Source organism: Vitis riparia, chromosome 1 (assembly GCF_004353265.1).
Source record: "Vitis riparia cultivar Riparia Gloire de Montpellier isolate 1030 chromosome 1, EGFV_Vit.rip_1.0, whole genome shotgun sequence".
NCBI classification, from domain to species: domain Eukaryota; kingdom Viridiplantae; phylum Streptophyta; class Magnoliopsida; order Vitales; family Vitaceae; genus Vitis; species Vitis riparia.
The window spans coordinates 16,743,171-16,757,957 of NC_048431.1; the positions used below are offsets into that span (position 1 = coordinate 16,743,171).

General features: G+C 32.5%; 1 protein-coding gene across 3 annotated transcripts in view; it reads right to left on the reverse strand.

Annotated features, from left to right (window-relative positions):
• Positions 1-9,894: 9,894 nt before the first annotated feature.
• LOC117915640 (transcription factor BIM2) overlaps positions 9,895-14,787 on the reverse strand; it is a 35,681-nt gene continuing 30,788 nt past the window's right edge. For 2 of the 3 annotated variants that reach the window (XM_034831274.1, XM_034831257.1), the window contains exons 6-8: positions 13,923-14,335; positions 11,293-11,422; positions 10,001-10,624 (exon numbers count right to left, since the gene is read on the reverse strand). In XM_034831274.1, coding sequence (XP_034687165.1) covers positions 10,523-10,624; positions 11,293-11,422; positions 13,923-14,335 — 645 coding nt within the window. In that variant the 3' untranslated portion in view covers positions 10,001-10,522. Of the gene's footprint in view, positions 10,625-11,292; positions 11,423-13,922; positions 14,336-14,787 lie in introns of all 3 variants that reach the window. The other variant, XM_034831266.1, reaches the window with a different exon arrangement.

Consider the following 14,787-nt stretch of genomic DNA (forward strand, 5'->3'; position numbering starts at 1 on the left):
ATTGATAAGATGAGATAGTTTCATTATAAGATCTATTAGAAGGTAGTTAAAGATAAATTAAGTTTAATTATGAATAATTGATCAAAGGAATTAAGATTCATAATTTGAGATTTTAATGGGTTTAAATTTAAAGTAAAATGAAATATCAATTTAGATGAAATTTTAAGGTCTTCAACCTAACTTGATAAATTATAGATCTTATTGATTTTTTAATGTCGAAATTGATTTCTAGTGAATTCGAAATCCGAGTATTTTTTTCATTAATATATTTTGTTCTATTTTTTATTAATTTCATTTTTTCATTAATCAAATATCAACTTTTATGTTGGTATCAATTTTATTAAAATTAAAATTAATATTCAATAGATTTATAAATTAAAATTAAATTTAATATTAATTTATAAATGATTTTTTCCCTCTATTTAAAATTAATATTAAATAGATTTATAAAATGTTTATTTGTTTGCATTTTTAATATTCAAATAATGTTTATATTATATATAAATGATTTTTTTTTATAATTGTGTATTTGATATTTTATTAATATATTTTTTTGTGGTGGGTTACTTTTATTTGATTTTGAGTTTTTAATTTATTTTTTTACTTTTATTTTTAATCAAATATCAAGTAATTCATGAATAATAACATAATTATTTAAATTATATATTATTTAATACTTGATAATATTCAATTTTATTTTAATATATGATATTTTAATTAAAAAAATTTAGTGGATTATTTTTTATTTAATTTTAAGATTATTGTAATTGTTTAACTCAAAATTTATTGATTTATAACCCACTATCTAAGTTTTAAATTAAACTTCTATAAAACATTTATCTATGATTATATTTGTATCATAGATATCTATTTAAATAAAAAATTTATTATTATTAAGTGAATTATATTTTTCCCCCTAATGTGTAAGAAGGTGTTTTATTATATACTTGTGTATTCACATGTTAAAAGATTATATGCAATTTCTCTTGCTATTATTTTCATTAATAAACCATTTGATATTGTATTTTTTGTAGGTAAATCATGTCTGAATCTATTGTTCCTGTGATTTGCTTTTATAAAGGAAAAATGTTGAGGATAGAAACAGATGTAAAGTATATTGGGGATGAAGCTGTAATTGTGCCTTTGGATGTGCCTGTTAGTTCAACCTACGAACACTTGTTATCTATGATATACTCGAGAACTGGCATTGACAAAAAACAATTTCAATTAGTCCTCAATTATCGATATCCTTTAAAAAGGGAAAATAGTTTCCAACCTTGTCCAATATGGGATGATAATAGTTTATCTCAAATGTTGAAATTGGTTAACACATTTGGAATGGACGAAATTGAATTGTATATTGAACAAGTGCTAGTACAACCACGGGTGAGAGGACAATTATTGGGTAACTTCACACAATTATTACTCAGACAAAATGATAATGTTGAGGAATTTGAGTATGGTTGTGGACCTAGTAGTGCCCCTGTTGCAATGACTTATGAGTGTAGAGCAGACGAAGATGAAGAAGAATGTGAATCCCAAGAAGGTGATGATCAAAGTGAGAGAGCAGAAAATATTCAACATGATGGCGATGGGGTGTTCGAATTTATTGATGATGAAAACAATAATGTTAATGTTGTTTCATCTTTCTTAGCTCTTCACAAAGCAATGGAATGTGAACAAGGGAGATATGTCTCTGTGGATGGGGAAGGTTGTGATATGTCAAATAACCCAGATCCTGAGGACCCAATAGAGTTTTCTCCTGTTCAGTATCACTCGGCACCATCATTGCAGTTTGAAAATGTAGAAAACATTGGTAAAGCAGTTTCAAGTGACTGAACGCCATGGGGGACCACTAATATTGGAAACTCGGGTGGAGAGTTCATGGTTGGCCAAGTTTTTAATTCAAAAGCAGATTTACAACATGCTACGAAGTTGTACTCTATTAGTGCACATCAAGAGTGCATTGTTGTTGAGTCAACTACAAAGTTGTTAGTCTTAAGATGCAAGAAGGCTAAGCAATCTCAATGTCCATGGAAACTAAGTGCTATGGTTGTAAAAGGTACAACTTCATTTGCAATCAATAAATACAATGGTCCGCACAAATGTGTAAATCCTTGCTTGAATCGGGACCATCAACAATTAGATTCCAACTTGATTGCTGCTCATATCCAAGGAATGATTAAGGCACAATTCACATTGTCAGTGGCTTCTATTCAAGCAAGTATTGTGGAGAAATTCGGATACCAAATATCATACAAGAAGGCATCTAAAGCGAAGCTTAAAGCTCTTACAAACTTATTTGGTGATTTTTATAAGTCATGTGCAGAGCTGCCACATTTTTTCATTGCCTTAGAGCAGGCAAATCCAGGATGTGTTGTTATTTCAAAAACATTTCCTGGTATTATGGAGAATACAGAGATATTTCAGCGAGTTTTTTAGACATTTCATCCATCTATTGAAGGATTCAAGCATTGTCGGCCTGTACTCAGTATTGATGGTACACATTTGTATGGCAAGTATAAAGGCACTTTAATGATTGATATGGGTTGTGATGGAAATAATCAGTTATTCCCATTGGCTTTTGCCCTAACAGAGGGTGAGAATATTGATAGTTGGGGCTAGTTTTTGACATGTATTAGAACCAGAGTAACTCATAGGAGGGGACTTTGTGTTATATCAAATCGACATCCAGGCATTATGGTTGCAATGAGCGATGTTCATCTTGGTTGGTCTGAGCCATACGCATATCATAGGGTTTGTATGCGTCATCTTACCAATAATTTTATGACTCGATTCAAGGATAAAATATTGAAAAATCTAATGTGCAGAGCAGCCTTAGCAACCAAGATTGAAAAATTCAATAAACATATGAACACAATTGGGAGGATTAATGCAGTCGCACAACAATGGTTGGAAGCAATCCCTTTTGAGAAATGGGTGCTCTCTCATGACGGAGGTCGAAGGTATGGCATCATGACTACAAACATGTCGGAGGTGTTCAATAGTGTGCTTAAAGGGGCTCGTAACTTACCCATAACTACTTTGGTTCAATTGACATTTTTTCGGCTAAATAGTTACTTTGTTGTGAGAAAGGAACAAGGTGCTAATCGACTTGCTTCAAATGAGGAATACACTCCATATGTCGATGCTAAGATTAAGGCAAATGTGGTTAAGGCTGGATTTCATGAGATTGTTTTATATGATCACATCCGAGGACAATTCCATGTGAAGACTAATAAGGGTACTAAGAGTAGCTTAATTCATGGTCGAACATATCGCATCAACTTATAGGAGTATGCATGCACATGTGGTAAAACACTCATATATGGTTTTCCCATGTAGCCATATTCTAGCAGCATGTCATTTTCGTTCAGTTGATTTTAGACCACTTGTTCAACACTACTACAGTACACAATCATACTATAATTCTTGGGCACCCCTGTTCCATCCTATTTTCAATGAGTGGCCTCCTTATGATGGTCCGATTATCGTGCCTTCTGAGTCGATGAAACATGCATCAAGTGGACGACCTAGATCGAGTCATTTGCATAATGAAATGGATGTTAGAGAGGGCAAGACTTCTATTACATGTGGGTTATGCAAACAAAGTGGCCACAATCATCGTTCTTGTCAAAACAGTAATAGAATTGATTAGACTATGTGATTTATGCATGTAATTTTCTTGGATATTGTGATGTAAGCTACTTTGATACTACCTTTATGCAATTATTGGCTTTGGTTTGATTATAAATATTGATGTTATTTGCATAATCAGGTTATTTGTACTTAGAATAATGTCCATATTATAGGGGATACTTTGTCAAAATTTTGAAATTTTCTATTAAAAATGTTAACAAAATGTTTAATTGTATTTGTATCTCTATTTTTAATTTAGACTAGTATGACTTGTTTATTGGTCATAAATAAATTGATGTACTTGAATTTATAAAATTGATATATACTTAATATAGGAAAAACTCCATAAATTTTTAAAATTTTTCCATTAGAAATAATTTTTTTTTAAAACGATAAGTATTGTTTATTTATCTTCACAATTTTGTTACAGATATGGAGTATAGAAGACATAGTTCTGATCTAGATCCATTAGATACGTCTGTTTTGGTTCTATAGGATAGACACAGGTCTCATTTAGTTAACTCTGGCCAGGTATGTATATGAAAACACATAATATCTCATTAAATAATGGAAAATTTTGCAGTTTATTATCTAACTGATATATTTGTATTTTTATAGCTTGCTTCAGTCTTGACTTGTCGACATCATATATCTAGGTTTAAGCGGGAGTGGGAGATGGATTCTTGTCTTCGACCTTATATTATTCGTTCTGGATTTTATGGTGTATACCGTATTGGACACATTACACTAGATTAGGGATTGATCGCTAGTCTAGTAGAGAGATGGCGTCTTGAGACACACACATTTCACTTACCTGTTGGGGAGATGACCATTACTTTACAGGATGTTGTTGTCATATTAGGACTTCGTATTCATGGGCTTCCCATCACTGGCACATATGACATAGATTGGTCACTGCTATGTTATGAACTTTTAAGAGTGACTCCCCCTACATATGAGATTAGAGGATCAGCGATATCGACACGATGGCTATGTCACCAGTTCTCTCATCCACCAGTTGATTTAGATGATGCCACATTAGAGCAATATGCACGAGCTTTCATATTAGGACTCATAGGTTCAACGCTATTTACAGATAAGAAGGGTACCCACATCCATATGTGTTATCTCCCACTGCTTAGAGACTTGACTCAGACATCTATGTATAGTTGGGGCAGTGTAGTATTAGCACACTTATATAGGGAGTTGTGTCGAGTGAGTTTGGATGGTGCCACCAATATTGCTGGATGTGTCACATTATTACAGGTATAATTAATTATTCACATTAGATTAAAATTTCTAGTTGCTTCAAGTTTATAATTTAAGTAAAATTTTAATGTTACATTTTTTTTTTTTCCAATTGTGGTCTTGGGAGAGACTCCACGTGGGTCGCCTCGATTTTGGTCGACCACCAGCCCCTCTAGCAGCCCAGCATTTAAAGCATGATGCAGCCGATGATTTACCAGCTGAACACTTAGACCACGAATTACAGGATGAGGCATTGTTACACGAGGGTTTACCAGCTGATCCGTTAGGATGTAGGTGGAGATTATCTTTATCATGGGCTCAAAACCCATCACGTGTGTTGACATTTTATCGAGACTAGTTAGATGCACAGACCCATGACCAGGTACATATAAGATGTAATGTGTTATTGTTAACCATATAAATGTTAACATTATTAATGTCAAATGTTGATTTTAACAGGTTTTATGGGGGCCTTACATGAGAGATTTAGTTGCCCATCTTCCGGCGATATCTCTAGCAAACCAGGAGATTTGGCGGACGATGTCACCTCTTATCTGCTTTGAAATTGTCGAGTGGCATCGATTAGAGCGAGTACTGCGACAGTTTGGCCTCCAACAAGGGATACCTCCATCTTGTTCCATAGAGTAAGACCTCTATTACGTGGATATGCGAGGATGACATAAGTATGATTGGGGAGCATTCCATGCATAGTACATTACCTTATGGGCTAGTCGTGCGGAGTGTATTGCGATGGCACCACCTATGGTGGGTGTTAATGTGTTATGCAGTTTCATGATCCATATATGGAGTGGTACCGACATATTACACGATGTTTGATCACACCCCCTCTCCATAGAGATCAGATGAGGTATCATAGTACAGTAGCAGCTAATCAGTTATTGGTAAGATTTTTTAATTTATAAATGGTTTATTAAATTATAATTAATTAAAAATCATTTTTGTTTGTTTAACTTTTTTTAATTTTTTTTTATTTTAGATCACTAGTATGGTTGAGATTGCTAGTTGATCTACTGGGCCTACTTCAGGTGCATTAGGCGACATTCATCGGATTGCTATTGATATTTTGCATGTTATTGGAGAGGAGCATCGCATACATTCACTCCGTCAGTCGCCTACATCATCATACACATCCATGAGCCCACCTGTGTCAGCCACTACAGTTAGGATGCAGCCTATTCGAGGCCGAGGGAGAGGTAGTAAACGAGATGATGGGTGAGCTAGTCGACAGCCTCGATGATCTATGCATCCACCTGAGACCATGTTAGCACCATCCACATCATCTACCCCATTTGCACCTGAGGCTTCCACACTTCCCCCTTCACCCCCACCATCACTTTCACCTAGACCTTAGCCTTTAGGGCATGTCGTATCAGATACCACTCTACCATCACCTGTATTTCCTACCATAGAGGCCACTATGCCTAATGTCACTATACCAGAGACTACCCCACTATCTACTAGTCTACCATCACCTCTACCTTCTCTCGAGGAGACCACTACACCACATGTCACCTCACCATCATCACTTATATCTCCTCTGCTCAAGCCCACTATACCAGATGTTATTGCACCAGCTACCATTACAGCAAATGTCATTCTTCCATATCCTATATCACCTCTTCTAGATGCTACCATATCAGATATCATTGTACCTGAGATCACCCCACCATCAACCACTTTACCATCACCTACACGTCTTCCCATAGAGACTACCATGCATCATACCCTTACACATGTTACACAGTTAGATGTATGTCCACCTAGGAGACGTCGTGGTTCACGTAGACGTCGAGTCTTGCCTCCATCAGCTCCATCTCAACCTATACATACTGAGACATGGCAAATTGCACAAATAGATTCCATAGAGATGTCTCTTTATCATAGGTGTCCACAGAGAAAGAGGAAGACCCCATCATGTGGCACTCATTGAGGACTGTTTTTTAGTTTTTGTGTTTATTTTCATTTGCATTATATTGTTAACTTTTTTTATTATGAACAAATTATTATATATTTAAATGAAAATATGATAAATTTTAAACTTAAATTGAACTATATATATATATACCACTTACATATAGCAATCTGACAATCTAAAAAATTGGTTTTAGGTTTAAATTTAAACTAATTATATTTATAACTAATTAGTTACAACAACACTATATTGATAGAGAAAAAATAATGTACTAAAAAAAAATTTACAATCTAAACCTCCAATCAAAATAATTTTAAAAAAATTGAACATTCACATGATTTAAAATTTGAACTTAAAAAATTGGTTTTAGGTTTAAATTTAAAGTTATGATCACCAACTACTATTTTGACTATTTTAAAAAAGAAAAAAATAAAAAATCATGATTACCAATTACAGTTTTGTGATGTGAATACCCACATGAATAAGACACACATCACATTGAAAATTATTTTGAGAATAAAATTATTTTATGAATTTTCTGTTTTAAAGAAATCATTTTTGCCCAAAACTCCCATTAATACCCAATAAGAAACATTTTTCTTATTATCAATGAATTTACAAAAATATTCCAAAAGCATTTTCATCTATTTACCAAAAACAATTAAACTAAATAGTGAATTGATTGGAAAAACAAAGGTATTTTCTTTCTACAATTCTATATTTTAAGAAATGGAAAAACAAATTCTTTTAGGTTGGCATTTTAAGTTTAACATTTTAAGTCTTTCCATTCCATTTTGATCCCATTTTGAAAGGAGAAAAATGGAAAAAAAATATTATTTTTGTTGTATTTAAGTAATTTTCCAATTATTTACCCACTTAAAGTCATATTATATTTTGTACAAGTGCATAATTGCCTTTAATTTTTGCACAAAGTTACAAAATAATATAATATTCTTCATTATGAGGGTATAAAATAGTATATTTATAACTAATTATATTTATATTGAGTGTAGTGCCAAATATTTTAATAAAATTATCAAAATATATTTTTATATCAAATTAAAGACATCAATTATTTAATTTCATATATTACTATTCTTTAAATAATGAGATCAATTAAAGTTAAATATTTTTATTACACCACTTACATATTTTTAATCAATATAAAATCAAAATAATATAATATTTTATTTTAAAAAATTAAAGTTATATATATATATATATATATATATATATATATATATATATATATAATTAAAGTTAAAGCCGTAGTTGGTGACTACGGCTTTGACTGTTTTTAAAAATAGTCAAAGTCGTAGTCACCAACTACGGTTTTAAACTTAAAGTTAAAACCGTGGTCGGTGACTACGGTTTTGACTGTTTTTAAAAAGTAAAATCGTAGTTACCAACTACGGTTTTATAACATGGCAATTTACATGGCGCAAACACATTAGATTGGGCATTATTTTGAAAATAGGGGTACTTTATGGATTTTTTTTTTAAAACATAGTATTTTGGGTCATAGCTCAACAACCAGCCTATAACCCAGCTTCATAAATCCTTAGTTACCTTGGAGAGAACAAGGCAAAATGCCAAGAAGGCTATGCCAATTCACAAACTAGGATCCGCTTGGTCTTCAACTTTTGCTGAAATCGGTACCATGGAAAAGGAATTAAAAATTAAAGAGGGTGAAGTTTGTTTCTTGCTGAAATAGGAAAATTGGAAAATTTCTTCTATTCTTTCAATTAAAAAGCTCCTGTAAACTTTTTTAGTATAGTCTATTAGATTTTAAGTATGATTTGCGTAACAGTTAAACTACTGTTCCATGCAATCAGCTTATTGAGATACATCCGCTTTGTTTCACTTAAACTTAACAGGTGTTTAGTAAAACTTAATACTTATTACTTAATAACTTAAATTGATTTTTAAGTTAAATTATACTTAAGTTATAAACTTAAAACTTATTACTTAATTTTTATTTTAAGTATTACGATTATTTGATAAAATTAACTTAAAATTTATTTTAAATCATCAAATTGACATATTTATCTTTATAAATTATAATTAAGACAAAGAGAATTGAGTAACAATGAAGGTCATTGAGTACCAAAGAAATCGTATAAGTAATTATGGCAAACATAAATAAAATGATAAAATGAAGATATGAACTCAAAAATAAGTTAATTATTTTTACCTATTACTTAAAATTATTTTTTACTTTAAATCATACCATTAAGTTATTTTATCAAACATAATTAATTTACTTAATGACTTAAATTAAACTATTAAATCACCTTAAGTTATTAAGTTGGTTTACCAAACACCCACTTAATATTTAACTTAATGATTTAAATTGATTTTAAATTACATTGTTCTTAAATTATTAACTTAAAACTTATTACTCATTTTTTACTTCAAATATCAAGGTTGTTTGATAAAATTAAATAAACATTTATTTTAAAATATTGAATTAACATATTTAATCCATTAGTTATAATTAATGTTTATTATGAAAAATTAGATTAATATTGATTTTCATTAATCTAAAGTAATAAATCTATTTTTAAACATCTATATTTAAAAGTATTATAAATTTATAAGATAACCTTAAAATATTTACTAGAAAAACAAGTTATTGATTTAGAGTCATGATTGTTAAATATATTCTCATTAGACTTTGGTAAATAAGACAAAATAATAATAATAATAACTATTTTAACTTAATATTTAGAGTTATTTTTAACTTTAAATTATAACATCAAGTTATTTTATCAAACATACATAATCGATTTAATAACTTAAATTAAGTTATTAAGTCATTTTAAGTTGATTTACCAAACACCCTCTTACCCACCAGTTTCTTAAGATCAACCAATGATTCCAAAACAAATGAAGCAACATTTTTAAAAAATAAATAAACAAACAATAATATACACTTCATATGTATTTCTTATCCTCTATCAAAACAGGTGGAACAATTGTTAATAAATAAATAAGCTTTCCAATTAATTATTTCTTACACTTTTCGTCTTTTCTTTTCCTTTTTCTCCTTTGATATGTAACATCATTCACTAAAAAAAAAAATCATTAAAAGAAATGGGAACACCCTCAGAGTTGCCAAAAGAACTAATTACATATGGTAAAAAATCATAAAGAAAAGGGAACAAAAGAAAAATAAAGGGAAAGCAGGAATTCAACTCTAGTTTTGACATGTCTTAACCTGTTCTCGGTCCAAATACAGATGCTTCTCATCAGCTTCAACCACCAAACCGTGGTTCCCACATTTATTTAAATAAGAGTGTACTTCGTAGAAATGTTGAAAGATGCTTGGCCACACATCAATAAAACATGTTCAGAATGATAAGCAACTCTCATTAGTGGCATTAAAATACAAGGGACACAAGCTTAAAGCTGCTGCTTTCTACTATTTCATCAGCATCAGTTTTTTTAGACAACCTAATTACAGACAATGGCAGCCACTGAACAAAAATCTAAAATGCAACTGCAAGAAAGGAACATCTCTTAATACAATCCCATGAATAGCACGAAAGATCAACAAAACAACAAGTATAGCATGTACAGAAAATTAGTTGGTGAAGCAGGAATAATACGTGTATATCCCAGTAGAAAAAGGAAGATAACTTGAAAATAAACGGAGGAAAAAAAAAGTGAAAGTAGAGACTTAGGCATGGCGTACTAGTTTTATGTCTTCAGTCTCTTTTGTGATTGATCCGAGTCCTCGGCACTGCTTGCATCCCTATGATGTGCAATTATATGATTGCTAGGAGGGGGGTTCTCATGATCCTGGATCAAAATGAATTAAAGAATAAATAAGAAAGATCCACAAGAGAGGAACTTTTGTTAGCTAACAAAGTCCACAAAACAGCTGTTAAACAAGAAAGCAGTTGAAACAAATCAGACATCTTTTCAGACCTAAAAAAAAAGGCCTGAAAATTTCTCATGCTGGTTGCAGAACTTAAGAAAATAAAAACAGTTTGAAATGATAAAACCACCATTAGATGAATCCACATTTTCATTATCTTTCACTGTTTCTGGCAATGAAAAGAAGCATATAAGAAGTGTATCATCCAGAACCATCCTTCTGATATAAAATTCTATTTTTTGTATTAGGATGAGCATGATATGCTTTTAGAGCATCTCCAATGCTTAAAGCTAAAATAGCAATGTCAAAGCTATTTTCTAGCATTCACAATTATTCTCTAATGCAAATGCTAAAATAGAAGTGCCAAATTGAGCACACCACTCCAACACATAATGCTAAATCTAATGCTAGCGTTATTTTGGCATATGAAATGGCAATGACAAAAGTAGTGCCAAATTTGGCACAAAAAATGGCATTGCCATTTTAGCACATGATATAGCACCACCCATTGGAGCAACAGCATTGAAGGCAAGTACTACATTTTGAGAATAGCATGCCTTTTTAGCATCCCATTGGAGGATGCTCTTACCTTAGCAATGGAAGTCCCCGACGGCAGTCCTCTATTTGCCCGCTTTCCAAGATCAATCTGTACTGAGATACTGGCCTGTGACAGATCCACACCAGAACTCTGCAGTGCTTGTGTCAGAGTATTTAATAGCCTGTTCACCAAAAAATACCTCTAACTTCAGCACTTACCCTAGGAAATCCTTTCAAAGGAAAATGCTGTAAACATATGCCAGTAGGCACCAGTAAATATAGCTGTCCATTAACAAGAAAGTCTGAAGGCATCTGTTCAGCAAAGCTTTTTGATTGCCTAAAGCTCTTTTGACTATCAAAGAGCTTTACAGTATCTTTAGTCATACACTATGCCCCATTTGGTGCAGCTCTTTGACTGCCCAAAAGCACATTGTGACTGTTAAAGATCTTTGAAGCAGGTACACTAAAACATTTTAAAAGTAAAAGTTTGAGGCATAAAGCTCTTTTCAATAAAGTTACCGGCAAGATGCATTTGCAAGAGAGCTTATAGGACGAGGTTCCTATATATTAAATAGAAACTGTTATATAGAACTTTTCAAATAAGAATTTAACAAGTTATATAGCTGCCTCAAATAAGCCATCAAGCACTTTAAAGATCTTCAAGGCCTAAAAGCTCTTCTTAGTAAAAGTAGGGGTGAGATGCTTTAGCAAAAGAGCATGAAGAGTTTTATATAAAAAATCAGTTTCAACCAGGCATTTCACTAGAGAAGCTACAGTTGTAACAAAGGGGCCCTAACCTTAAACAAATAATCATGTTGGATCAGCTACCCCTAGTAGTTTCATGTTCGATCAAAGAATATAAGCATTTCAATAAATTTTTACCCCCATAAAAAAGGGAGAAAATTTTAGAAAAAAAACTTAAATATGTGAAAAAGGAAAAGAAGGGAAGCAAAGAAGTATTAATGAAGAGGGGGAAAAAAACAACACCGAATTTAAACATATTTTATCAAGAAGTAACCACCAAAGACCTGAATTGCCTATGGCATCTGCTCGGGCATATGTTAGAATCATTGCTGTGAATGTTAGAACATCAATCCAATACTGCCTTAAAATAGGAAATAAGGAGAAACACATTACATGCCATCTAACCCTATTATTAAACTCTGTGGCAAACTGGTGGGGAATGTATGGTTCCAGATGACCAGAGCAATGAAAGAGATGAAAACTGCTAAAGATTAGTGATTGTATAACTTTAAAGATAACGAAGGAACACAAAAAATTGAGCTCTCTGTCACAAAAATTGTATCACTTTCAATTCAGTCCTTTTCCACTTGAGTTGCAAGAACCACCTGACTCCTAGCATTTAAATTTAAATTGCTGTAAATGCGAAAACAAAAGGTACAGCTTGACACAAATTTCATACAGTTTGAACATTTTACTAAACAGATTGCTATATATCTAAGCTAAGGGGCTCAAATCAGCCTGTAGAAGATTATTCCTTTTTTCCTCCAATAGGAACTTTTTCTGGTGGTGTCACCTGGAATCAAAACTGAAACTTCCCTATCCCCGCCCTAATACCTTTTCACCTAAGCCAGGCCTCAAAGGTTAAAAGATAATCAAAATTGATTTTCAAATATTATCTTGAGTTCTTCAATGTTTTCAGAATCAAACCGGTCATTGAATCAGAAAAGTTACCGGTTCACAGTTCAATGATTGGACTGATGGTCGAACCGCAGTCGAACCGATGATGTCATAAATATATCGTTTATATATTATATAAAATAAAAATATATATAATTAAATTTTTTAATAATATTTCAATTAAATCATAAAAGAATACAATATATATAATATTTAAGTTTGAATATATATATATATATAAGATAAAAATTATAATATTTAATTTTATTTCTATGTCTACTTATTTTATTAATTTAAAATTTTTAAAATGATTATACTAATTAATTTATATTATTCTCATAATAATTATTATATAATTATAATAAAAATAAATGTGATATATACATGTATATTGTACAATCTTGGTTGAGCTGCCGCATTTCCACTTAAAGGACCTGCGCTCAAATCTCTTCCAGCTATTAATATACCTTGGAAGTTGGAACACAGCATGCCTTAAATTGGAAGTTGGAACACAGATTGCAAGGCAAGCTTATTAGTGAACTTGACGTCATCAGACTTTTTTCTGTGACTGGTTCTTTAAAAACCAGGGGGTTCGTCCGGGTTGACAGTCCAACCATCGGTTTAAGCGGTTCATGACCAGTCCAATCCATTAGTGGCCTAACTCAGCAAACCGGACCGGATAGACAGCCGGTCCGGTTTTTAAAACAATGGTTCTCTTTCTCTAGCAATAGCACATATATAATACTGAATCTAGAACTCATGTGGGCAGAATGTGCTGCATTAAATCTAGAACTCACCCAACTCTGCCAAAGCTACTAATGGAATGGTATGTGACACATAGAATTCCTTGTAACTATAGTAACAAAAACCAAAGATTAAAACTAGTTACATGGTTATTAAGAGGTGAAAGCCAAAATGAATGGATTTATGCAAATGAGTCAGACCTTGAAAAATTGCTGCACTAAATATTTCCAAAGATGAAGATGCATCATAACTAGATTAAGAATATGCACAAAGCAAAACCATCAGCTAGACACATACCCCTGAGAATAAGCACTTGAGATGCTAATTGTGCCTCCTTCTATCATTAGCTCCTCTTTTTTACTAAGTGTCTCACTAGTGATGGGGCAGTCAGCCGATTGTGCATCAGAAACTGGTCCCTGAAGAGGATGCACAAGCCCACCCTCACTTTGGACAGGAGCAGACATGTTTGACTGTAAAGATATGGGCATGACGATTGCCTTGTTAAACTCAGATTGGTGATCCACTGCTTTGCAGGTGGCATCCCTGCTAAGGTCAGATTCTACTGGATTCTGTGCCTTCACAAGCATGGTTGAAGTAATATTGATGTTATTCTCATCAAACTTCCCAGAAAATGCCGAGCCAGGACCAGAACCATTATTTATGGCTTGAGGGTGACCAACAAAACTTTGAACACGCCAGTGACTGTTTCTCTGTTTCAAGCAAAAAAAGAGGGCACTCGATAGGTTAGCCTGAGGCGTCTTTCGAACGGGAAAATGAGCCCCTTTTGTGATGCATTCTCCAAATCTTCTTCACCAACAAAGAAACTAACATAGGACATACATCATTCCACAATTCAACATGCCATGAGTCACAACCACAGCCTATTCCTCCCAAAATTCATAATTCACATTCCCACATACCTAAAAAGGAGTTAGTTTTTGGGAAAATGCAGAAGCAAAAGCCAACTGATCAACAAGTGAAACCCAAGACAAACCCATGCAAACACAAACAATTAAAAAGAAAAAAAGAACAAGAAGACCCTAAAATGGATTTAGTTTTTGGGAAAATGAAGAAGCAAAAGTGACTTCACCAATGGTTGCAAGCGAAACCCAAAGACAAGTCAATGAAACAACAAAACTAAGAATGGCAAGCGTAAAGTAAA